Genomic DNA, 24,980 nt, shown 5'->3' on the forward strand with positions numbered 1-24,980 from the left:
GATACACTGACTAATGATTTAAAAGTCTACTTTCAGTCAGGCTTGTATGCATCATAACTGAAAAGCAAAAAATGGCTTGACCTTGTTGACTATATTTAACAGTTTCATATGATATTTTGAAAACTGTCTAGGCACAGAAACACTTGTCTTTGTGCTGAAGGTGTTGAGGTTTATAGAGATGAAAGTGTGAAGAGTCTTCACATCAGGAAAGCAAACACTTTCACAGATGGAATGCCAAAGTAGGGCCATGCCAAGGGGACCTTTCATTAACACATACAAGCTGAAGTAGGGAACTTCTCCGTCTGCCTCATCTCTCGTCCTTACACTCAACCGTCTGTCTCTCATAGGACACACACACTCACACACAACCATTACAAACAGACACACAACCCACACACAACCATTACACACAGACACACCACCATTAAACACACACACACACACACACACACACACACACACACACACACACAGTGGTGGAATACCTTTTTGCCCTGTCTTTCTCATCTTCATCCATCAAATCGTCCACACAGCTGCTGGTGCTAGAGAGAGAAGGGAGAGGGAAATCAGTTGGAATGCTGTTTCTCTGAATTAACACCAAAGTCATCAACAGATAGATACAAAGCAGATACAAATCCCCCTCTCCCATACAACATTATGAACAGAGATAGACACCCTTGGAATGTAAACCATTCTTCAAAATATCATCTTATACAACAGCAGTCTCCAACTATGGTCCAAAAGTGCCCAGATGCTTTATTTTAGGGTGTTCACATAGTACAGTAGTCGACCAAGTATATCCCTGCATACAGTGCATTCAGAAAGTATTCATACCCTTGACTTATTCCACATTTTGTTGTGTTACAGCCTGAATTCAGAATGGATCAAATATAATTTAAAAATAATCACCCATCTACACACAATACCGTTTAATGACAAAGTGAAAACATGTTTTAGACATTTTTGCTACTTTATTGAAAATGTAAACAAAAATATCTAATTTACATAACTACTCACACACCAGAGTCAATACATGTTAGAATCACCTTTAGCAGTGATTACAGCTCTTACAGAGTCTTTCTGTGTAAGTCTCTAAGAACTTTGCACAACTGGATTGTCCAATATTATTCTTTTGAAAATTCTTCAAGCTCTGTCAAGTTGGTTGTTGATCATTGTTAGACATTTTCATGTCTTGCCATAGATTTTCACAACGATTTAAGTCAAAATTGTAACTGTAACACTCAGGAACATTCAATTACGTCTTGGTACGCAATTCCAGTGTATATTTGGTCATGTGTTTTAGGTTATTTTCCTGCTGAAAGGTGAATTTGTCTCCCAGTTTATCCTAAAAAAAACTCCCAAATCCTTGCCGATGACTAGCATACCCATAACATGATGAAAATACTGTATGAAGAGTGGTACTCAGTGATAAATTAACTTTATTTGACACATTTTCAAACATGATTCATGTTTTGGAATATTTTTATTCTGTACATGCTTCCTTCTTTTCACTCTTTCATTTAGGTTAGTGTTGTGGAGTAACTACCATCCTCAGTTTTCCCCTATCACAGCCATTAAACTCTAACTATTTTAAGGTCACTGTTAGCCTCATGGTGAAATCCCTGAGCGGTTTCCTTCCTCTCCGGCAACTGAGTTAGGGAAGACGCCTATATATTTGCAGTGAATGAGTGTATTGATACACTACCCAAAGTCGAATGAATAACTGCACCATGTTCAAAGGGATATTCAATGTCTGTTTTTTTTATTTCTTATTTGCTAGGCATTGGAAAACCTCCCTGGTCTTTGTGGTTGAATCTGTATTTGAAATTCACTGCTCGATTGAGGGACCTTACATGTAATTAATTGTATGTGTGGGGTACAGGTGAGGTAGTCATTTAAAAATTGTTAAACAATATTATTGCACACAGATTGAGTCAATGCGACTTCTTATTATGACATGTTTCCTCCTGAACTTAATTAGGCTTGCCATAACAAAAGGGTTGAATAATTATTGACTCAAGACTTTTGAAATTTTTCATTTTTAATTAGTTTGTAAACATTTCTACAAAGACAATTCCAATTTTACTTTATGTGGTATTGTGTGTAGGTCGGTGACAATCTCAATTTAATATTTTAAATTCAGGCTGTAACACAATAGAATATATAAAAAGTATATGGGTGTGAATACTTCCTAAAGGCACTGTATATTGTTAGAATGTAGGGTAACTCGGTAAGTCATACACTACATGACCAAATGTATGTGGACACCTGCTCGCCAAATATCTCATTCCAAAATCATGGCCATTAATATAGAGTTGGTACCCCCTTTGCTGCTATAACACCCTCCAATCTTCTGGGAAGGCTTTCCACTAGATGTTGGATCATTGCTGTGGGGACTTACTTCCATTCAGCCACAAGAGCATTAGGGAGGTTGGACACTGATGTGGGGCCATTAGACCTGGCTCGCAGTTGGCATTCCAATTCCTCTAAAAGGTGTTCAATGGGGTTGTAGTCAGGGCTCTGTGCAGGCCAGTCAAGTTCTTCCACACTGATCTCAACAAACCATTTCTGTATGGACCTCACATCGTGCACGGGGGGATTGCTGAAACAGGAAAGGGCCTTCCCCTAACTGTGCTACAAAGTTGGAAGCACATAATCGTTAAGAATGTCATTGTATGCTGTAGTGTTAAGATTTCCCTTCACTGGAACTAAGGGGCCTAGCCCGAATCATGAAAAACAGCCCCAGACCATTATTCCTCCTCCACCAAACTTTACAGTTGGCACAATGCATTGAGGCAAGTAGCATCTGCCAAACACAAATTTGTCCGTTGGACTGCCAGATGGTGAAGCATGATTCATCACCACAGAGAATGCGTTTCCATTGCTCCAGAGTCCAATGGCGGTGAGCTTTAAACCACTCCAGCCGACAGTTGGCATTGCACATGGTGATCTTAGGCTTATGTGCAGCTGCTCGGTCATGGAAACCCATTTCACGAAGCTCCTGGCGAACAGTTATTGTGCTGATGTTGCTTCCAGAGGCAGTTTGAAACTCGGTAGTGAGTGTTGCAACCAAGGACAGATGATTTTTACGTGCTACGCGCTTCAAAATTCGGTGGTCCGATTCTGTGAGCTCGTGTGGCCTAGCACTTCGCGGCTGTTGTTGTTTCTAGAGACGTTTCCACTTCACAATAACAGCACTAACAGTTGACCGGGGCAGCTCTAGCAAGGCAGAAACTTGACAACCTGACTTGTTGGAAAGGTGGCATCCTATGACGGTGCCACATTGAAAGTCACTGAGCTCTTCAGAAAGGCCATTCTACTGTCAATGTTTGTCTATGGCGATTGCATGGCTCCAATATTTGTTTACGGGTATGGCTGAAATAGCCAAATTCAGTAATTTGAAGTGGTGTCCACATACTCTTGTACAGTGCCTTGTGAAAGTATTCGGCCCCCTTGAACTTTGCGACCTTTTGCCACATTTCAGGCTTCAAACATAAAGATATAAAACTGTATTTTTTCAATTTCAAAACGTTATGTTTGGCGTAAAAGCAACACAGCTCATCACCCTGAACACACCCTATCCCCACTGTCAAACATGGTGGTGGCAGCATCATGGTTTGGGCCTGCTTTTCTTCAGCAGGGACAGGGAAGATGGTTCAAATTGATGGGAAGATGGATGGAGCCAAATACAGGACCATTCTGGAAGAAAACCTGATGGAGTCTGCAAAAGACCTGAGACTGGGACGGAGATTTGTCTTCCAACAAGACAATGATCCAAAACATAAAGCAAAATCTACAATGGAATGGTTCAAAAATAAACATATCCAGGTGTTAGAATGGCCAAGTCAAAGTCCAGACCTGAATCCAATCGAGAATCTGTGGAAAGAACTGAAAACTGCTGTTCACAAATGCTCTCCATCCAACCTCACTGAGCTCGAGCTGTTTTGCAAGGAGGAATGGGAAAAAATGTCAGTCTCTCGATGTGCAAAACTGATAGAGACATACCCCAAGCGACTTACAGCTATAATCGCAGCAAAGTATTAACTTAAGGGGGCTGAATAATTGTGCACGCCCAATTTTTCAGTTTTTGATTTGTTAAAACAGTTTGAAATATCCAATAAATGTCGTTCCACTTCATGATTGTGTCCCACTTGTTGTTGATTCTTCACAAAAAAATACAGTTTTATATCTTTATGTTTGAAGCCTGAAATGTGGCAAAAGGTCGCAAAGTTCAAGGGGGCCGAATACTTTCGTAAGGCACTGTATATATAATGTATTTCTCCATACAAACACATGTATTTAGCAGTGACAGAAAACACAACAAAGACAATAAAAGTAGCCTAGATACTCACTCCCATTCCCTTCGGCTAGACGGACATAGGGACCCAAAGTCGGAAAGGTTGTCCATACTTACTCCCTCTCCCAGCCAGGCCCTATCTGAAGTCTGATGTATCCCATTCGCGCTAGCTGCACTGAAACTCCCAGGATAAATCTAGTGATCACCTGCTGCTGCTGCCCACCTCCTCCTCCTGGAGTCCGCCACAGAAATACAAAAACCTGGGGAGGATAATAAGACAGAAAGTGGGCTTGAATTAAGGGGGGGGGAGTCTACTGTAGTTATGGCATATCTATGTCAATTACACATACATCTGATAATTACTGTATCTTAATTAATATGCAGTAGTTTAATTCAAGTATCATAGCTGTATTATGCCCAGCAACAGTACTGCCCTCAGTATTTTCTTATTCACACTCAATCAAGTCCCCAAACCTACTTGAAAGTCATCCTATTTCCAATTATTTTCTGAACAGGTTTTTAATGCTTCCTTTTGAGCTTTCATTGGAGCTAAATCAATCAAATGTATTTATAAAGCCCTTTTTACATCAGCCAATGTCACAATGTGCTATACAGAAACCCAGCCTAAAACTCCAAACAGTGCAGATGTAGAAGCACAGTGGCTAGGAAAAACTCCCTAGAAAGGCAGGAACCTAGGATGAAACCTAGAGAGGAACCAGGCTATGAGGGGTGGCCAGTCCTCTTCTGGCTGTGCCGGTAGAGATTTTAACAGTACATGGCCAAGATGTTCAAACGTTCATAGATGACCAGCAGGGTCAAATAATAATAATAATCACAGTGGTTGTAGAGGGTTCAACAGGTCAGCAGCTAAGCTTGTGAAAAACAACAACAATAAATGCATACAAAAGTATTATGTTTATTGTAAAATACAAGGAGAACTATTATTTATCATCCCAGATCCTGTGCATATCTCAGTGAATATAATATCAGTGATTGAACACATTACCAGAAAAAAACAATTATTCATTGTTAGCCATGATTTCCAACAGTGAACAGCATGTATTAAAGGAAGTGTGGTAAACATAAATTACCACCTGGACACAGCAATTCAACACGGAGGACGCAGTATTGCGTGCGGGAGGAGCTCTACTGACCTAGAAAAATCCCAGAGGCAGAGACACCTCTTTTGTTAACAAAGAGAATGGAAGAGTTACCTCATTCAACCCATCACGAAATATAAAGAAAAACTTGAGCAAACACCTCTGGGAATTCAAACAGCCTTTGTCCATTTGCAAATGTAACCCTAATAGAAAAGTACATCAGAAGCCATCAAATCAAATACAACCGAGGAGGAACCATTAACCATGTGTTTAAACGAGAGGAATGTGACTGACATGTTGAGGTCAGATGAAAGAGTTAATTAGCCATGTACTATTAAGCCCCATGATTGAACCCCATTCATCTTAACTTCAGGTCTGCAGTGTCTGAATCATAGCCTAGAGGTTAAGAGCATTGGGCTAGTAATTTAGAGGTTGCTGGTTCAAATCGTTGAGCTGGCAAGGTGGAAAAATCTGCTGTTCTGCCCTTGAAAGGCAGTTAAACCCCCCAACAACACCTGCTCCCCAGGTGCTGATGATGTGGATGTAGATTAAGGCAGCCCCCTGCACCTCTCTGATTCAGGGGGGTTGGGTTAAATGCGGAAGGCACATTTCTGTTGAATGCATTCAGTTATGCAACTGACTAGGTATCCCCCTTTCCCTTCTTTAAAATCTGAGATACCCTCCTTTTCCATCTTCCACTTTCAGATGTAGTAAACTACAGCAGGCACCAACCTTTTCGATCAAATTAAATGAAACCAATGAACCAAGATCAAATGCATCCACTCTTACACCAAGATATTATTCCATGCAAAAATCTTTCCAATAATCTTGAGTGGGGGAACAACACATCATTATTTCCTTTACTCCAATTAAAAGAATAGAGGTCTGTGGGCTGGAAATGTTTAAAATATATATATATATATTATGTCTGTGTAATTATGACAGTTGGTGGCCATTTTCCGTTCATTGCGGTTCAGGATGTCTGAGAATGGTGACTCTGTGCCCATTTCCATTGGGCCGAGACCCAGTTCTTATTCCATACGTTCACTGACTGACATACAGAAGCGGCCTGAGAAGGGGCCAACATGGATATTACATTTCACATAGCTCTCTTCATCTAAATGAAATCCATGCGCTCAGGCGAGGAAAACTGAAAGGAAAATCCAATAAGAGTTGTAAACTGTGATAAAATGATGAGCCATAAAAAACATTTTTTTTTCTCATAATTCATTTCAAAGCTCAACAAATTAACCAAAACACTTTATGGTATTTATGACACTGACATGAAAATGGTTTCTTGATGGTGCCTCCTGCTTGTCACCATGCCCAATAAGATTATGCACAATAAATCTTTACTATGGCTCCCTTCATTACTCAGAGGGTTCGCTTAACTCAAAGATTATATTTTAGGCACAATTGATACCTACTTCAGCTTTAATCTTCCCTTTTGTTGATGAGGGGTTTTTCAATCAAGTCTCGACTTTACCTCATGCCTGTGTCAAAGAATGAATCAATAATTCCGTATTTCAGGTTGTTTCCTTAAAGGGAAACATCACAATTTTGAACTTCATATTCATCATCTCCAGCACCACCCCAACATCAACATATTGTAACGGCGTTCTTCGTTTGTAGAAAGAGAGTCGGACCGAAATGCCAACCGTGTTCCCTCGTATAGTCGGCTCCTATCTCCGGCTGCCTCTGCTCTCCTTAGTGCCTCCACCTGTTCCCATGGGAGGCGATCTCTTCCGGCCAGTATCTCCTCCCAAGTGTAACAACCTTTGCCATCCAACACGTCTTCCCATGTCCATTCTCCGAATAATTCATCCTCCTTTCGCTGCTCATGCTGTCGCTGCCGTGTCTTTCTCTTCGACTCCATTCTCCTATAGCCCTCTTCGCACTGCTCCAGCGAATCCCAGGCGGGCGCCGGCACTCTCTCTGGGTCGACCGCCCACCTGTCTATTTCTTCCCACGTAGTATACTCCATACTTCTGCTGTCCATAACGTCCTCCCTTCGCTGCTCATGCTGTCGCTGCCTGTTAACACACTGCTCGGTCCGTGTGTGGTGGGTGATTCTGTATCAGCGTTCTTCGTTTGTAGAAAGAGAGTCGGACCGAAATGCAGCGTGGTGGTTACTCATGACTTTAATAAATGAAGAGTGATACATGAAATAACTTATACAAAAACAAAACAACAAATGGAACGTGAAACCTATTACAGCCTATCTGGTGAACACTACACAGAGACAGGAACAATCACCCACGAAATACAAAGTGAAACCCAGGCTACCTAAATACGGTTCCCCATCAGAGACAACAAGAATCACCTGACTCTGATTGAGAACCGCCTCAGGCAGCCAAGCCTATGCTAGACACACCCCTAATCAACCACAATCCCAATGCCTACAAAAACCCCAATACGACAATACAATAACCCCATGTCACACCCTGGCCTGAACAAATAATTAAAGAAAACACAAAATACTAAGACGAAGGCGTGACACATACGTGTAAATGGTGCGTTTCTATGTTTTGTAGTAAAAAGATGGAGAAAGATAAGTGTTTCCAATTGTGACGTTTCCCTTTATTGAAAAGCCATGCAATAGTATATTCACACTGTCAATGGTTCACCTTCACACATTCAGAGAGTTATAATTTCTATTGAAGCAGCCATCTTTAATCTTACAATGTTTTAACTCTTACACCTGTTAAGATATCCCTGCTGAGAATGGTTTGGGCGGGAGCTGCTGGTCATAGATCTGAACCCTTTCATTAAAAAAAGGTGACGTATTTAAGTCTTCATCAAGGATGTAATTCCATGAGAGGTGAGAGGTGGCCCAAGATGGAATAAGGTTAGTAAATCTAGGCTGAAGTGTCAGTGACACATACGGTGAAAACAGGAAAAGAGAATGTGAGACTATATATATATATATAATATACTGATATATACTTTAAGGGTCGAGGGGGTGATTTCATTGTACTTGACTCTCAACACAAACCAATCATAATGTGATGTTTCTGTGATATGTAATGCCAGTGTTTTCCCCAATCTACATTACCCCGGTCTAAATTGTATTAGGCTCATATTTTCTACTTGTCTTCAGCTTTGTTTTTGCACAAGCCTACGTGGCCTCATGAATAATAGATTCAAAGCCATAATTTACTCCTCAACTAAGGAGGATTCTTGTAACACTTTTACTGTAATATTTCAATCTTGAATTAGTGTAATTTGAAATGTAAAAAAAAATCAACTTGGTCATGATTTGTGATAAATGTAGAACTAGCCTATAGGGTGCCAAATGTTCTTTAGAAACACAACATAATTTGCCCAGGGTTTTTTTCTGGCTCACGATCATTTCTTATCATAGATTCACTTAGCCTTTACAAACCAATACCGCCAATCAATCTGGGTCGTCATTAGTTACCACAGCTACAAAGTCATCATTATGGCTAAACCGTGCATAGTATTTCTACAATTTATTTTCTTAAATTCTGACTTTAAACCTAACCCTAACCCAAACCCTAACCTTAACCACACTGCTAACCTTATGCCTAAGCCTAACATTAAAATAATACCAAAAAAGCTAATTTTTTGTAGTGACAACCATCAATCTGGAAAGAGAATTAATCATTGACTTTACTTCCTGGATCAATGTGCGTCTCCATGATTAAACTAGTCAACTAACTAAACCCTGTCTTGAATGAAAAGGAAACAACATCAGAGAGATTCACCTCCATTGGCTCCCTAAGCCAAACAATGGGAGGGACATCTCACGCACTCACTGACCTTCTCCTCCAACCAAAATCCACTGAGGTGTAGAAATAATAATGTCCCCTGACTAAACTGGGGGGAAATTACATTGGCAGATAATTAATTCATATGGTTTCATACACTAGGCCTACTTAGCTAACCATCTACTTAGGCTGCTGACAGAAGAAGACAAATTATTATATGGAAATGTCAAATGACAGATGTCAAACCTTTCAAATCATGATGTGAAAATTCAATGGAAATATTTGCAAATGCAACATTTACATGAAGTATTGTACAGCAATTGTAGGTACATTCATATTACACTCCTCAGATGACAAGTCACTGAGCTATATCCAGAGCTTGCTAAAAGCCCTACTGGAAGTTCCCAAAATACATCATTTAAATAACTTCAAGATTCCTCACTTGATTAATTGACCAGACATGATTTGCACTAAGCCTCCTCAACCAATCAGTTACCATGCAAGTGCCAAAAGCACTATGATCTAATCAACGTAAACATGGTTTTAAAATGATGTTTCTCAAAACAGACAACTCATACACTTGCAAGGACATGCTCTACTCGTAAATCTATAGGCTACCAGTGAGCTGAACTGTCATGGAGCCTGTTAAGAAAATGAATAACTACGTTGGGGAATACACAAAGGACATATAACAATTCTCTATGAAAACGACATATATTGCATATAAATTAACATTGGTAATAGTTAGCCTACTTTATTTGTATTTTGACACCGTTAGTTAGAAGCAGTAGCCTACAGATCTATTCATCCAAAATGGAAGCAAACCCAACCGGTAAACGTTTTCATTATCACAAGACTAGAGTGACAAAACATGCAAAGGACATAAACATTTTACATACCTTGAAAACAAGACTTTAGTTGACATAAAGATCCATACTTTACTTTTGTCGGTACTCATTTTCCCACATAGCCTACTGTGCAATTCACTGAGCCAAGTAGACTATCTATCCTAAGCTTGACTCACCACAAACGCATCGCGAAAAGACCATCAATTATTGCATACATACGCTGCCTAAGTATGATTCGAAATCCGATTCATGTAACAATCCCTATTCGGTACACACACTGTACAAGATTTCGGGAGTAATCGTTTTCAGGTCTATGCTCTATCTGTTTTCCTCTACCACTCAACCTCCGTTGGCAGTCCCTTGTAAACAGGACTGAGCCGCTGCGAACAGGGAAAGTAGGTCAGTCGGTAGCTCAATACTTAGCTAAGGACATCATTAGCAACCGGCTGTACAACACACGACTAGGAGTATACATAGTGAGAAAAATAATAGTTCGGATAATACTAACACTTGAACGGCATTTAGGTCACATTATTCTGAATTCGAACGTCTGTATTAATTCCAGTGCCGAGTTTATTCCATTAAACGTTGTAGCCAACATCATGGGGTAGAGAGCGGGACATGTAGTATCTCTGATAGGTTCGAGGTTGGCTGTCAATGGTTTTGGCTCCCGATCACTGTAATAACGTTTATAGTAACGTTGCTAATGACGTATACAATTGAGGCCTCACCTTCGTGTTACCTGTTTCATGTAGCCTGTAGGCTGGCAATTCATGACATGGTGACAAATCAGGTTAGGTTGTCTATCAAATATTGCAATTACAATTTGATCCTGAAAAGTTCTGAGATGAAGATGAAGGACATTTTACCAGTCTTTGCAGTAGGCCAACATACTGTACAAGGGGAAATTATTTTCACAATTCTTAGGCCTATTCTAATAAAATATATTGCCCTAACTGCAGTAGAGCTACAATACAGAAAAAAAGCCATATTACAACATCTCAAAATTGCATTGTTTGCTCTATAGCCTGTTAGTTCATATGCCTTGCCACCGTGATATAAAGGCCTAAGGCCGAGATAAAAAGGCCTAAGGCCGAGACAATAAGAAGACCCAGTGGCAGAATAAATCCACATAATAATAAATGCCATTTAGCAGACGCTTTTATCCAAAGTGACTTACAGTCATGTGTGCATACATTCTACGTATGGGTGGTCCCGGGAATCGAACCCACTACCCTGGCGTTACAAGCGCCATGCTCTACCAACTGAGCTACAGGAGGACACCTTTGTTTCATCACAAAACCGGAGAGCAACCACTGTCCAAACATATCGCATGTAACAAAGAGTTACATGACCGACAGCATGGTTAAGAAAGTTCATATTCCAGAAATGTTCTGACTACTAAACAACTATTGATTTAGAACCACAGAGAGTTACTGCAAGTTGCAAAGAAAACAGGAGCTGCCGCCACTATTCCAGCACCATTTCAACTTCAACATTTCAACATCAAATGACATATGCTTAGTCTAATACAATGACAACTAAATTATAGCAAAAACAATTTAGTCCAATCAACGTAAGCTAAATACAGTATGGTGTTGCTGTCCATGGTTCTGATGTGTGTGTGTGTGTGTTCGTACAAGTAGAAAAAACATGTTGACTCACCCTACTTGTAGAGAGACGCCAATGCCATCCTCCTCTCTTTCATGTTGATGAAATGGTCTATGACTCGGTCATACAGTACACACTTTTATTTTTTTGTTGTCCTAGGCTACCTGGCTAAAATGCTTGCTCGCTAGCCGAACTTTCTTTCATGGGCACCGTTAGATAGCTAACATAAGGCTTCTACATCTAGCTACAAATTGTCACGACTTCCACTGAAGTCGGTCCCTCTCCTTGTTCGAGCCGTGTTCGGCGGTCGACGTCACCAATCTTCTAGCCATCGCTGATCCATTTTTAATTTTCCATTGGTTTTGTCTTGTCTTCCTTCACACCTGATTCCAATCCCATCAATTACATGTTGTGTATTTAACCCTCTGTTTCCCCTCATGTCCTTGTCTGTGATTGTATGTTATGTTCAAGTTATGTTCTGGCGTGCGACGAGTTTTGTACCCACTTTTATTATTTTGTATATTTTGGTTTTCTGAGTTTTGTGAGCACTTATTAAACGACTCTGTTTATACCAAGTTCGTTCTCCTGCGTCTGACTTCCCTGCCATCAGCACGCACCCATTACACATATTGAACTTCCATCCTCTCATTCCAGGGGCACAATGTATTTTATGCTTGGATCAGAATCGCCGGTATAATCATTGGCCAGTACGGAGAATTTAGTAAAACCACAAGTCCAAATCCCTATCTCCATCCATGGCTAATTTAGTAAAGGGACCATTTTAGCTAGCTGGCTAGCCACCGGAGGACAACAAGTTGTTTCTATCGATGATGTATTTCTCTTTAATAGGAGTGAAGCCAAATCCAAACTGGCTTCCGTTGACACTTGTTTGTGGTGTCAAGTTGAGCTCAATGATGATTGGCTATTATTTTATACTTTTTTAATCAAGTGAAACCATATGCTCACCATATGCTTCTCTTGCATTCCATGCTACTGGCAGCAACAACGTCATACTCTTTATGACCAGACCGCATCAGATAGATGGCCTACACATACAGAGACAGAGGGGCGCTGTTTTGTTCGCTCGGATGCTTTCTCCATTGAGATACTGTATATACACAACCCAGTTATGGGAAATAGCCCAAGATCTGATAAACTGTCACAACCACACACAAACCCACATTTACAGTGCACACATGGTCGACACACAGATTCAGATTCTACATACTCTCCTGTATTTTTTTAACAAAAACATTATTCAGTAAGGTCAGTGTCCAGTTCCATGAATACCCTGTGCATGAAATGTCCCTTCACCACTAGCCTCGCTTGTTCACTTCCGCTACACTGGAAAAATTGATATATCAATAAATGTGTTTGGAAGCTGCTCTTATCTATTAACAGACACATGTTACTCAATGCTTTATGAGTATCAAAACGCAGGCTACTGTACACATATATGTAGTGATATATCACACACATGCAGCCACCTGTGAGGGACATGACAGATGGAAGGACTACTCATGCCAATCACAACTGAGTCACACACAGTCTAAGCACTGTATCACATACACTCTCAATTTAACAATGATATTCACATTTATTAAACCACCTTTCTGTCCTAGGTTAAGTCTGTTCCCATAGAACTGTTCCAGAGTTTTTTTCTGTAGGATCAAAATAATTTGAATCACTTATCTGTATTTTATATTTATCTTTTAAACTAGACAACTTACAATTTGCATTTGTTGCCGGGGTCCAGGTGACATTTAGTCCACAACACACAGCTTTCGACAACCTCCTCATGAAAAGAGTATGAATGAGAAGGCTTCCCAAGCCATAACAGCCGTAACTACCTAACTGGCTGCAATAAAACCTTATTACGTTGTTTGTCTATGAAATTGAACATCAGGACACATATCTTGTGAACATTTCAACTTTAAACTTGTCAGTAAATGAATAACTAATTACAGCCATAAGCTTCCTGTAAAAAATGTCAAATGTCTGCAGCTAAAGTCTCAGGGGTGGAAATATGTTCTTTCTATACAGGCTTCAGCTCCAAGACCTGTCTACGAACTAACACTGGATACAAAACAGGACTGTTTCTTTCCTTTTGAGACCTTTGGAAATACTGTGAAGCACAAGCTGGATAATACAAGGCTTGGTTTTCAATGCCAGCAATAGTCAAACCGATAGAGCAAGAACATATTCAAAAGTCCCTTAGTACTTAGTATGCACATTCACACCAGGGGAGTCACTTACTTCTACACTCACTGATGGCAAGACATGCTCTCTCTTCTGTAATCAAATCACATTTTATTGGTCACATACACATATTTAGCAGATGTTAGTGCGGGTGTAGCGAAATGCTTGTGTTCCTAGCTCCAACAATGCAGTAATATTTAACAAGTCACACAAATCTAAAAGTAAAGGAATGGAATTCAGAATTATATAAATATCAGGATGAGCAATGTCGAAGTGGCATTGACTAAAATACAGTAGAATAGAATACAGTATATACAGTGAGGGAAAAAAGTATTTGATCCCCTGCTGATTTTGTACATTTGCCCATTGACAAAGAAATGATCAGTCTATAATTTTAATGGTAGGTTTATTTGAACAGTGAGAGACAGAATTACAACAACACTTTGTCAGTGGGCAAACGTACAAAATCAGCAGGGGATCAAATACTTTTTTCCCCTCACTGTATATACTGTATTCTATTCTACTGTATTTTACTCAATGCCACTTCGACATTGCTCGTCCTGATATTTATATAATTCTGAATTCCATTCCTTTACTTTTAGATTTGTGTGACTTGTTAAATACTACTGCATCCCTCAATGTACATATTAGATGAGTAAAGCAGTATGTAAAGATGATAAAAGTGACTAGTGTTCCATTATTAAAGTGGCCAGTGATTCCATGTCTATATACAGTGCCTTGCGAAAGTATTCGGCCCCCTTGAACTTTGCGACCTTTTGCCACATTTCAGGCTTCAAACATAAAGATATAAAACTGTATTTTTTTGTGAAGAATCAACAACAAGTGGGACACAATCATGAAGTGGAACGACATTTATTGGATATTTCAAACTTTTTTAACAAATCAAAAACTGAAAAATTGGGCGTGCACAATTATTCAGCCCCCTTAAGTTAATACTTTGCTGTGATTACAGCTGTAAGTCGCTTGGGGTATGTCTCTATCAGTTTTGCACATCGAGAGACTGACATTTTTTCAGTTCTTTCCACAGATTCTCGATTGGATTCAGGTCTGGACTTTGACTTGGCCACTCTTAACACCTGGATATGTTTATTTTTGAACCATTCCATTGTAGATTTTGTTTTATGTTTTGGATCATTGTCTTGTTGGAAGACAAATCTCCGTCCCAGTTTCAGGTCTTTTGCAGACTCCATCAGGTTTTCTTCCAGAATGGTCCTGCATTTGGCTCCATCCATCTTCCCATCAATTTTAACCATCTTCCCTGTCCCTGCTGAAGAAAAGCAGGCCCAAACCATGATGCTGCCACCACCATGTTTGACAGTGGGGATAGGGTGTGTTCAGAGTGATGAGCTGTGTTGCTTTTACGCCAAACATAACGTTTTGCATTGTTGCCAAAAAGTTCCATTTTGGTTTCATCTGACCAGAGCACCTTCTTCCACATGTTTGGTGTGTCTCCCAGGTGGCTTGTGGTAAACTTTTTTGAACGACACTTTTTATGGATATCTTTAAGAAATGGCTTTCTTCTTGCCACTCTTCCATAAAGGCCAGATTTGTGCAATATACGACTGATTGTTGTCCTATGGACAGAGTCTCCCACCTCAGCTGTAGATCTCTGCAGTTCATCCAGAGTGATCATGGGCCTCTTGGCTGCATCTCTGATCAGTCTTCTCCTTGTATGAGCTGAAAGTTTAGAGGGACGGCCAGGTCTTGGTAGATTTGCAGTGGTCTGATACTCCTTCCATTTCAATATTATCGCTTGCACAGTGCTCCTTGGGATGTTTAAAGCTTGGGAAATATTTTTGTATCCAAATCCGGCTTTAAACTTCTTCACAACAGTATCTCGGACTTGCCTGGTGTGTTCCTTGTTCTTCATGATGCTCTCTGCGCTTTTAACGGACTGTCAACTTGATTACACACAGGTGGATTGTATTTATCATCATTAGTCATTTAGGTCAACATTGGATCATTCAGAGATCCTCACTGAACTTCTGGAGAGAGTTTGCTGCACTGAAAGTAAAGGGGCTGAATAATTTTGCACGCCCAATTTTTCAGTTTTTGATTTGTTAAAAAAGTTTGAAATATCCAATAAATGTTGTTCCACTTCATGATTGTGTCCCACTTGTTGTTGATTCTTCACAAACAAATACCGTTTTATATCTTTATGTTTGAAGCCTGAAATGTGGCAAAAGGTTGCAAAGTTCAAGGGGGCCGAATACTTTCGCAAGGCACTGTATATAGGGCAGCAGCCTCTAAGGTGCAGGGTTGAGTAAGCGGGTGGTAGCCGGCTAGTGAAGGCTATTTAACAGTCTGATGGCCTTGAGATAGATGCTGTTTTTCAGTCTCGGTCCCAGCTTTGATGCACCTGTACTGACCTCACCTTCTGGATGATAGCGGGGTGAACAGGCCGTGGTATGGGTGGTTGATGTCCTTGATGATCTTTTTGGCCATCCTGTGTGCCCCCGGTGATGCGTTGGGCCTCTGGAGAGCCCTGCGGTTGTGGGAGGTGCAGTTGCAGTACCAGGCCTACAGGATGTTCTCAAATGTGCATCTGTAAAAGTTAGTGAGGGTCATAAGGGCCAAGCCGAATTTCTTCAGCCTCCTACTTCACCACACTATCTGTGTGGGTGGACCATTTCAGATTGTCAGTGATGTGTACGCCGAGGAACTTGAAGCTTTCCACCTTCTCCACAGTGATCCCGTCGATGTGCATATGAGCGTGGTCTCTCTGCTGTTTCCTGAAGTCCACAATCAGCTCTTTCGTTTTGTCTCCTCCATTGCCATGTCCTGTGTATCTAAATAATCATGAGATCATTTCCTGTTTTATTCTATTTAATTATATTGTATAAACTTTTGCCTATTGCAGTAGTAATATATTAATAACACAATAATAACTCTTAATCTCGTAATGACAAAATGCAAGTTGATGCAGAAATTCTGGCAGGTTTTAGATGCCTGATTTCCCTTCAACAATCATTCAGTCAGAGACACAGAGACACACCACCCCCTATTTGTCTAGTTCAAGACACAATCCTAACCTGAAATGAGGAATTGTGCCCTTACTTTTAGAACCTAGTACACCTTACATACTGTATATGTATGGCACTTGCATCTACACACTTGCGTCATAGACCATAATAAGCAAGGCTATGAACAACCTACAATTTTCTCTCCCTCTCTCTGTCTATTAATGTGCTTTATTATCAGACTAATGTTCTTTCATTAAAGCCGTAAGCTACACTAGGCCTAGCTCATGATGAATGGTAAATTAACATTTACATGTGGGTCTATTGTATAAGAGGAGATGAGGAAAGTCTCAAACTAATTAAACAATGTAGGAGCCTATAATTAAGGTGACCTGTTTTGAATTTAACTACGAGACACTTTTTTATCACACAGAAAACACAAATGACAGCTCAATTAAATCAGAGGCTTGCAGGCTGTGAAGAGCATTTGTGTTACCGGCTACAGCAATTGCTTTCTATATAATCTCTGAGTAGTGAAAAAAATGACTGACAGTTGACTCATTAACCACTGTTCTTACAGGTCTGCGAAAACAACGCTGCTCAAAGGCATAATTAAAGAAATATAACTATTTTCAGAGTCCCATGCTTAATTAATATCAAGGGAATATGGTTAATTGCAAGTATGTTTCATTAATTACAGTACCCTTTAAAAAGTTGTTGTGCATGTGGTTTCATTCATCTGCATACAGTATAACAGACTAATTTACTCATATGGCAAATAATATTGCTGCCAGTTTTTAAATCAGCATTATTCAAAAACACTATATAACCAAAAGTATGTGGACACCTGCTCGTTGAACATCTCATTCCAAAATCATGAATATTGACTTGGTCCCCCATTTTGCTACTATAACAGTCTTCTGGGAATGCTTAGCACTAGATGTTGGAACATTGCTGTGGGGACTTCCATCCATTCAGCCACAAGAGCATTAGTGAAGTAGGGGCACTGATGTTGGGCAATTAGGCGTCACAGTAGGCATTCCAATTGATCCCCAAGGTACTCGATGGGGTTTAGGTCAGGGCTATGTGCAGGTCAGTCAAGTTCTTCCACACCAACCTCGACAAACCATTTCTGTATGGACCTCGCTTTGTGCATGGGGCATTGTCATGCTGAAACAGGAAAGGTCCTTCCACAAACTGTTTCCACAAAGTTGGAAGCACAGAATCGTTTAGAATGTATGCTGTTGTGTTAAGATTTCCCTTCACTGGAACTAAGGGGCCTAGTCCGAACCATGAAAAACAGCTCCAGGCCATTATTCCTCCTCCAAACTTTACAGTTGGCACAATGCATTCGGGCAAGTAGAATTCTCCTTGCATCCACCTAACCCAGATTGGTCCGTCGGACTGCCAGATGGTGAAGCGTGATTCATCGTTCCAGAGAACACGTTTCTACTGCTCCGGAGTCCAATGGCAGCGAGCAATTTTTTTTTTTTATTGAATATTAAAACATAGAATCTACTTGCAGTGAAACCATCCAGCATTTACATTACATTCAGTCATCTAACAGACTCCCATCCAGAGCGACCTGACGTGTTTGAAAGGTGGCATCCTATGATGATGCCATGTTTAAAGTCACTGAGCTCTTCAGTACAGGACATTCTACTGCTAATATGTGTTTATGGAGATTGCATGGCTGTGTGTTCGATTTTATACACCTGTCAGTAACGGGTGTAGCAGAAATAGCCAAATTCACTCATTTGAAGGGGTGTCGACATCCTTTTGGCCATGTAGTGTATATTGACCATAGTTTTGATTGAAATAAGGTTATCTGAGTAAAACCTAAAAAACATTCACTCATGCTTGTCAAAAATGTACCCTTATTGCATGATGATCCCAGAGTGAACTGATTCCAGGATGATGATGCTGTATCACACTGAAATAACCATCCTGTGCCAGCGGCCAACAAGTCTGAGACATTTATGATTCATAAAGATCACCCACATTTTACTGCATTATTCACCATCCGCCTACGTAGAGATTAGTTCCTCTGTTATGTAGGTCAGGCGATTGGATAATGGGATGACACTCAGTGTTCATAAATGGTCCCCTTCTACGTAATAAATTGAGGGACTGCAGCGTGTGTCACTCCCCTGTACCTAAAGCCTAGCTGTTACCCTCAGATCTTAGAAAAAAGAAAGTGTCTTTTAACATTGCAATCAATGAGATGTTGAGCCAAACTACCTCTAGCAGGCATCTGTGATGCTGGTGTCGTGATGTCATCACAGTCGTCATTTGATGCACTGACTGTAATTAATTACTGGGCTCATCTGCATGATCCCTGCCGAAATAAAAGTTAAATCAAATAAAATGTATCAGGCTGTGGTACTTCGGTTCTCTCTGTGTTCCCATGGAAACATTGTGTGGTGGAAACGCATGCGGTCCTCTCTTTTCCATCAGCCAACGCAGTTCTTCCCCTCAACTCACTGACTCAAAGCAGAGTCCTACCATAGGTACACAATTATTGGAAGTTAGTCTCAGAATTGCCTCGTTTCCACAAGACTAAGGACTGGCTTTCTACTGAGGACTGGCTTTCTCCTGAGGACTGGCTTTCTCCTGAGGACTGGCTTTTTACTGACAACTGGCTTTTTACTGAGGACTGGCTTTCTACTGAGGACTGGCTTTCTACTGAGGACTAGCTTTCTACTGAGGACTAGCTTTCTCCTGAGGACTGGCTTTGTCCTGAGGACTGGCTTTCTACTGAGGACTGGCTTTCTACTAAGGACTGGCTTTCTACTGAGGACTGGCTTTCTACTGAGGACTGGCTTTCTACTGAGGACTGTCTTTCTACTGAGGACTGTCTTTCTACTGAGGACTGTCTTTCTACTGAGGACTGTCTTTCTACTGAGGACTAGCTTTCTACTGAGGACAGGCTTTCTACTAAGGACTAGCTTTCTACTAAGGACTGGCTTTCTACTGAGGACTGGCTTTCTACTGAGGACTAGCTTTCTAAAGTCTGATGCAATCCTAACCAAAACCTTTTAAATGTAGCCTCATCATCCTTGTTGGCAAAACTAAGAGTAAATTGTTGATACATTTTTCATGCAATTGATGTTCACAAGGCTTAACATTGTTTAACATAGCTTTTCTTCCTTTGCAAAATGAAACGCCCCATGTCCCATCTCATCTGGCAAAAGGTCATCCTGTCCTTATGACCGTTTGAGATGTATTGTGTAGACAATGTTTCCAAATGAGACACCTTTGGAGGCCTTGAGGTAGCAGGTATCATGTGAGTGGAGAGCAGCTGACAGGTCTAAAAATCACAAATCAAATCTAGACTGTACCTCAGAATTCATTTCATGCCATGCATGCAGGAACTGAGTATGCTCAGTATGTTCACATATTCCACATCGAGATAAAATGAGGATATCTGATCTTATCAAGCAGCTTAACAGAAAGTAACTGGATGGTTTGCTTAAGAATAAACTGCATTTGACACTAATGGACCTTACAATAAGTAAACAAGCAGCCTACAAAGCATGCAATCAATGTATTTGTTATCTTCAAAATGATGAGTGACATGAATATAGTGATTGACCAAGAAATGAACAAAAAAAGAAACATCCAAAGGTGAATATTCATAAATAATCAATTGGTAACAGCAAAACCATACATTTTAGTAGACACTCTTATCCAGAGTGACTTACAGGTGCAATTAAGATTAAGTGCCTTGCTCAAGGGCACATCGACAGACATTTCACCTAGCCGGCTCGGGGGAATCAGTGGCCTTTCAGTTACTGGCCCAAACCTCTTAACAGCTAAGCCCTATATAATTCAGATAACTCTAGGGAATGCCTTATTCGGAGATGTTTGATTGTACTAACCTGGTTCAATCAATTAAGACAAGTTCAGATTCATCAATAATTCGGAGAGCGAGCAAATAGAGTCCCTGTACAAATGTTATAATTTATAAATGAACATCAGGTAAATCAATTAATCAAAGGGTTTCATTATGAACTGGGCCTAAAGCAAATGTCTTTGCAACTTATGAATTACGTTAAAAATACCAGGGGAATAAACATAAGTTAAATCATTTATACCAACATTCAATAGACTCTGCTTTATTGCATTTATTTAAAAAGTGACAGTTTGAATAATACTCAACTTAAAAACAAAAGATTATTATTTATGTAGCTTGGTAAAGATGTTTTTATTTTTTATTAAATACTTCTTCACTATTACACTACATAGATTTCAGACATTTATTACAGTTTAACAAACTGCTAAGCATACACAACAAAATAAATAAATCATTAGTCCTATGATTGATCAGGCCTCTTATACCGTCCTGCTCAGGAACAAAAGACATGATCTTTGCGGCCTACATGATGACAATTACCTAAAGCGGTGTGTGAGCAGATACAGTATGTAGGTCATGATTCTAGGGCACGGATGGAAGGACCATGCAGCTCACACTTTGTGCACACAAACTGAGAGGAGGTTACATCTTTAATTCAATTATTGGCTGCAGAAAGGCCCTGATTATGTTACAATACCCTGAAGAGATACTTTAGGCGGACAAAGTATCATCATCGTCACCATCATTATAATAAACCACATACATTTAAGAGGTGCAGCTGATACACTTGGAAGCAAAGCACACTGGAACAGCGTTGAGAGTGAAAGCAAACTACGCATGAAAAATATGATCCTATTCCTGTCAATTGCTACCTCATTTTCCTCACTATGTAAGAGTTTAGCACATCTCCCTATCCTCCCTCTAGTCTGGTCTGGGAATGCCAATGCTTTCACCAGAAACTGCTTAAGGTAACCAGTCAGACATATATATGTCTCACTCTTGACATGTGTACAAAGAATTTGCACAGTTTTGACATTTGAACCCATGTGAGTAAAAGTTTATAACCTGTAAAAAATGTACAGTATCCTGATCCATTAAAATGTATGAACAGGTGTAAATACTTTTTTCTAGTTCATACCAGGGAGTTGTCAGACCTACACTCTACTGCAGTGGTTCCTAAACTGTGGGGTACAAGGGGTTGGCAGAGAGGTAGGGGCTTTCAGGTGTGGCATGAGTGAAAACATTTGGGAAGCACTGCTCTACTGTACAGTGAATTAGACATTTGCAAATGTATTAAATGTTCAGGGAGTGGCGCCTCAGACAATCCATGGACCGTCTGTACATTGTAGTATTCCGTAACACAAACAAATGATTACGTCAGTAATAGAGACGCACAACCAACACCCTGAGAACAAGATCTGAAGGGCTGGGCCTACTCAGATTGTGAAACCAAACTGTCTTCCTCTGAGAGCACCAGTGTAGCCACACCCAACCCTTGACTGTGACCTTTTGCCTTGGAAGACTCCGGTAAAGCCTGAGCAGCCAGGATTATCACAACCAGACATGAGAATAGACACTCCAGAAAAAAAGAATAGCCCAGATATACAGAAGGCCTCCCTGTCTTGCACACGGTCAAGGATTAAAATACACCCAGATTGAAGTAAATTCACCTCTAAGTTAACTAGACTCATTGTGTGGGAGGACACTTCCATGAACAAGCTGCACTGATCACAGTATGTTTGAGGATTCCAGGTCGTCTACTTACAGTAACCACCCCACAGCTTACTGTGCTATGGGGAAAAGCAATGCTGTGAGAAACGTTATGCCATTTCCCCTAACTAATTTCCATGGATTCTCTGAAGTGAGATGCTGACACACAAAACATTAATCATATTTGAACAACCGGAAGAAAGGAACATAAAAGGTAAAGCAATTAAGTGTCTTGTCATGCCCTAGTAGGTCTCTGCCTGTAGCTAGTGAGTACAAAGACAGTGTGCTGTGGACCAGAGATGAGCGACATCAGCAGAGAGGCTAATGACGTCTGTACTGGCAGTTATAACCCGAGCTGAACATTTCGTCTGTCACAGTAAGAAGGTTAAAGAGGGTGACATGAATACCAGACATACTCTCAAGGGTCATGTGCAACATAGTTCCACTGGGTGAATGAAGCCGCCGCCAAGTATACCAAGGAATGCTACAGTACTACTACAGCACACAGGATCACCAGGATTTTATGCTTAATGACATACTGCACCACAAGCTACCCGATATACAGTCCCTTCGGAAAGTATTCAGACCCCTTCCCTTTTTCCACATTTTGTTACGTTACAGCCTTATTCTAAAATGGATTAAATAAAAAATGTTCCTCAATCTACACACAATACCCCATAATGACAAAGCGAAAACAGGTTTTAGAAATGTTGCAAAATTAACCATAAAAAACATAAATACCTTATTTAGATATTATTCTATTCAGACCCTTTGCTATGAGATGCGAAATTGCTCTCAGGTACATCCTGTTTCCATTGATCATCCTTGAGATGCTTCTACAACTTGGAGTCCACCTATGGTAAATTCAATTGATTGGACATGATTTGGAAAAGCATACACCTGTCTATATAAGGTCCCAAAGTTGACAGTGCATGTCAGAGAAAAAGCCATTAGATCAAAGGAATTGTCCGTAGAGCTCCGAGACAGGATTGTGTCGAGACACAGATCTGGGGAAGAGGACCAAAAATTTCTGCAGCATTGAAGGTCCCCAAGAACACAGTGGCCTCCATCATTCTTAAATGGAAGAAGTTTGGAACCACCAAGACTCTTCCTAGTGCTTGCCGCCTGGCCAAACTGAGCCATCGGGGTAGAAGGGCCTTGGTCAGGGAGGTGACCAAGAACCCAATGGTAACTCTGAGTTCCTCTAAGGAGATCAGAGAACCTCCCTGAAAGACAACCATCTCTGCAGCACATCACCAATCAGGCCTTTATGGTAGAGAGGCCAGACGGAAGCCACTCCTCAGTAAAAGGCACATGACAGCCCGCTTCAAGTTTGCCAAAAGGCATCTGAAGGACTCTCAGACCATGAGTAACAAGATTCTCTGCTCTGATGAAACCAAGATTGAACTCTTGGCCTGAATGCCAAGTGTCACGTCTGGAGGAAACCTGGCACCATCCCTACGGTGAAGCATGGTGGTGGCAGCATCATGCTGTGGGGATGTTTTTCAGCAGCAGTGACTGGGAGAGTAGTCAGGATCAAGGGAAAGATAAAAACAGAGCAAAGTACAGAGAGATCCTTGATGAAAATCTGCTCCAGAGTGCTCAGCACCTCAAAGTGGGGCGAAGGTTCACCTTCCAACAGGACAACGACCCTAAGCACACAGCCAAGACAACACAGGAGTGGCTTTGGAACAAGTCTCTGAATGTCCTTGAGTGGCCATAGCTGTGCAGCGACGCTCCCCATCCAACCTGACAGAGCTTGAGAGGATTTGCAGAGAAAAATGGGAGAAACTCCACAAATACAGGTGTTCCAAGCTCGTAGCGTCATACCCAAGAACACTCGAGGCTGTAATCACTGCTAAAGGTGCTTCAACAAAGTACTGAGTAAAGGGTCTGAATAGTTACGTAAATGTGATATTTCAGTTGCACAAATCTAAAAAACAGTTTTTGCTTTGTTATTATGGGGTATTGTATGTAGATTGATGAGGGGGAAAAAATATGTTTATCCAGTTTAGAATAAGGCTTTAACGTAACAAAATGTGGAGAAAAGATCAAGGGGAATGAATACTTTCCAAATGCACTGTATTTAGATTATCATGTCAAGCTTTTCTACCTCTAGATTTGAATGGCTATATTTTCACCATATGTTTAATATGTTAGGTGAATATGAGTTGTCTGACAGTAGCAGGAATTCCTATTTTTTGCTTATATGACAAGCACTAAGTAGTACATGTCATATAATCTATAGCTTGATAGGAATTGTGTTGTGTCATGCTTGTAGTTTAGTCTTTCATGTCTTATCAACTGGGGTAATTATCAGCATGTGAACCTTGATCTCATCTTTGTTACACTTCCTTTTCAAAACGTGAAAAGCAAAGAATATTCCCCACTGCTGAAAGAAGTGGAGGTGCCATGACTGACTTTCCAAAAATGCTTGGTTGGTTATGATTTATTTTTTATCAAAATGTTATCACTATGCATTGGGACATAAAAGAGTAGGGGAAAGATGTACATCTACAGTACTTTACTCTCTATAATATATCACTGTTCAAGAGGTTTATACAAGCTATCACTTCACCTAAATTCAATTCAAGGAATCTACAAAGAATGAACTGAGGTTGCCGTAGTTCAGTTACAAGTAATTGCC

General features: G+C 40.5%; 1 protein-coding gene across 4 annotated transcripts in view; it reads right to left on the minus strand.

The window, feature by feature from the left end:
- LOC118391805 (neuronal PAS domain-containing protein 2) overlaps positions 1-24,980 on the minus strand; it is a 78,522-nt gene that overhangs the window by 42,716 nt on the left and 10,826 nt on the right. For 2 of the 4 annotated variants that reach the window (XM_052511032.1, XM_052511029.1), the window contains exon 1: positions 486-3,464. In XM_052511032.1, coding sequence (XP_052366992.1) covers positions 486-649 — 164 coding nt within the window. In that variant the 5' untranslated portion in view covers positions 650-3,464. Of the gene's footprint in view, positions 1-485; positions 3,465-4,352; positions 4,558-10,027; positions 10,595-24,980 lie in introns of those variants that run through there. The other 2 variants (XM_052511030.1, XM_052511031.1) reach the window with 2 other exon arrangements.

This window comes from Oncorhynchus keta, unplaced genomic scaffold, assembly GCF_023373465.1.
Source record: "Oncorhynchus keta strain PuntledgeMale-10-30-2019 unplaced genomic scaffold, Oket_V2 Un_contig_6244_pilon_pilon, whole genome shotgun sequence".
In the NCBI taxonomy this organism is placed as follows: domain Eukaryota; kingdom Metazoa; phylum Chordata; class Actinopteri; order Salmoniformes; family Salmonidae; genus Oncorhynchus; species Oncorhynchus keta.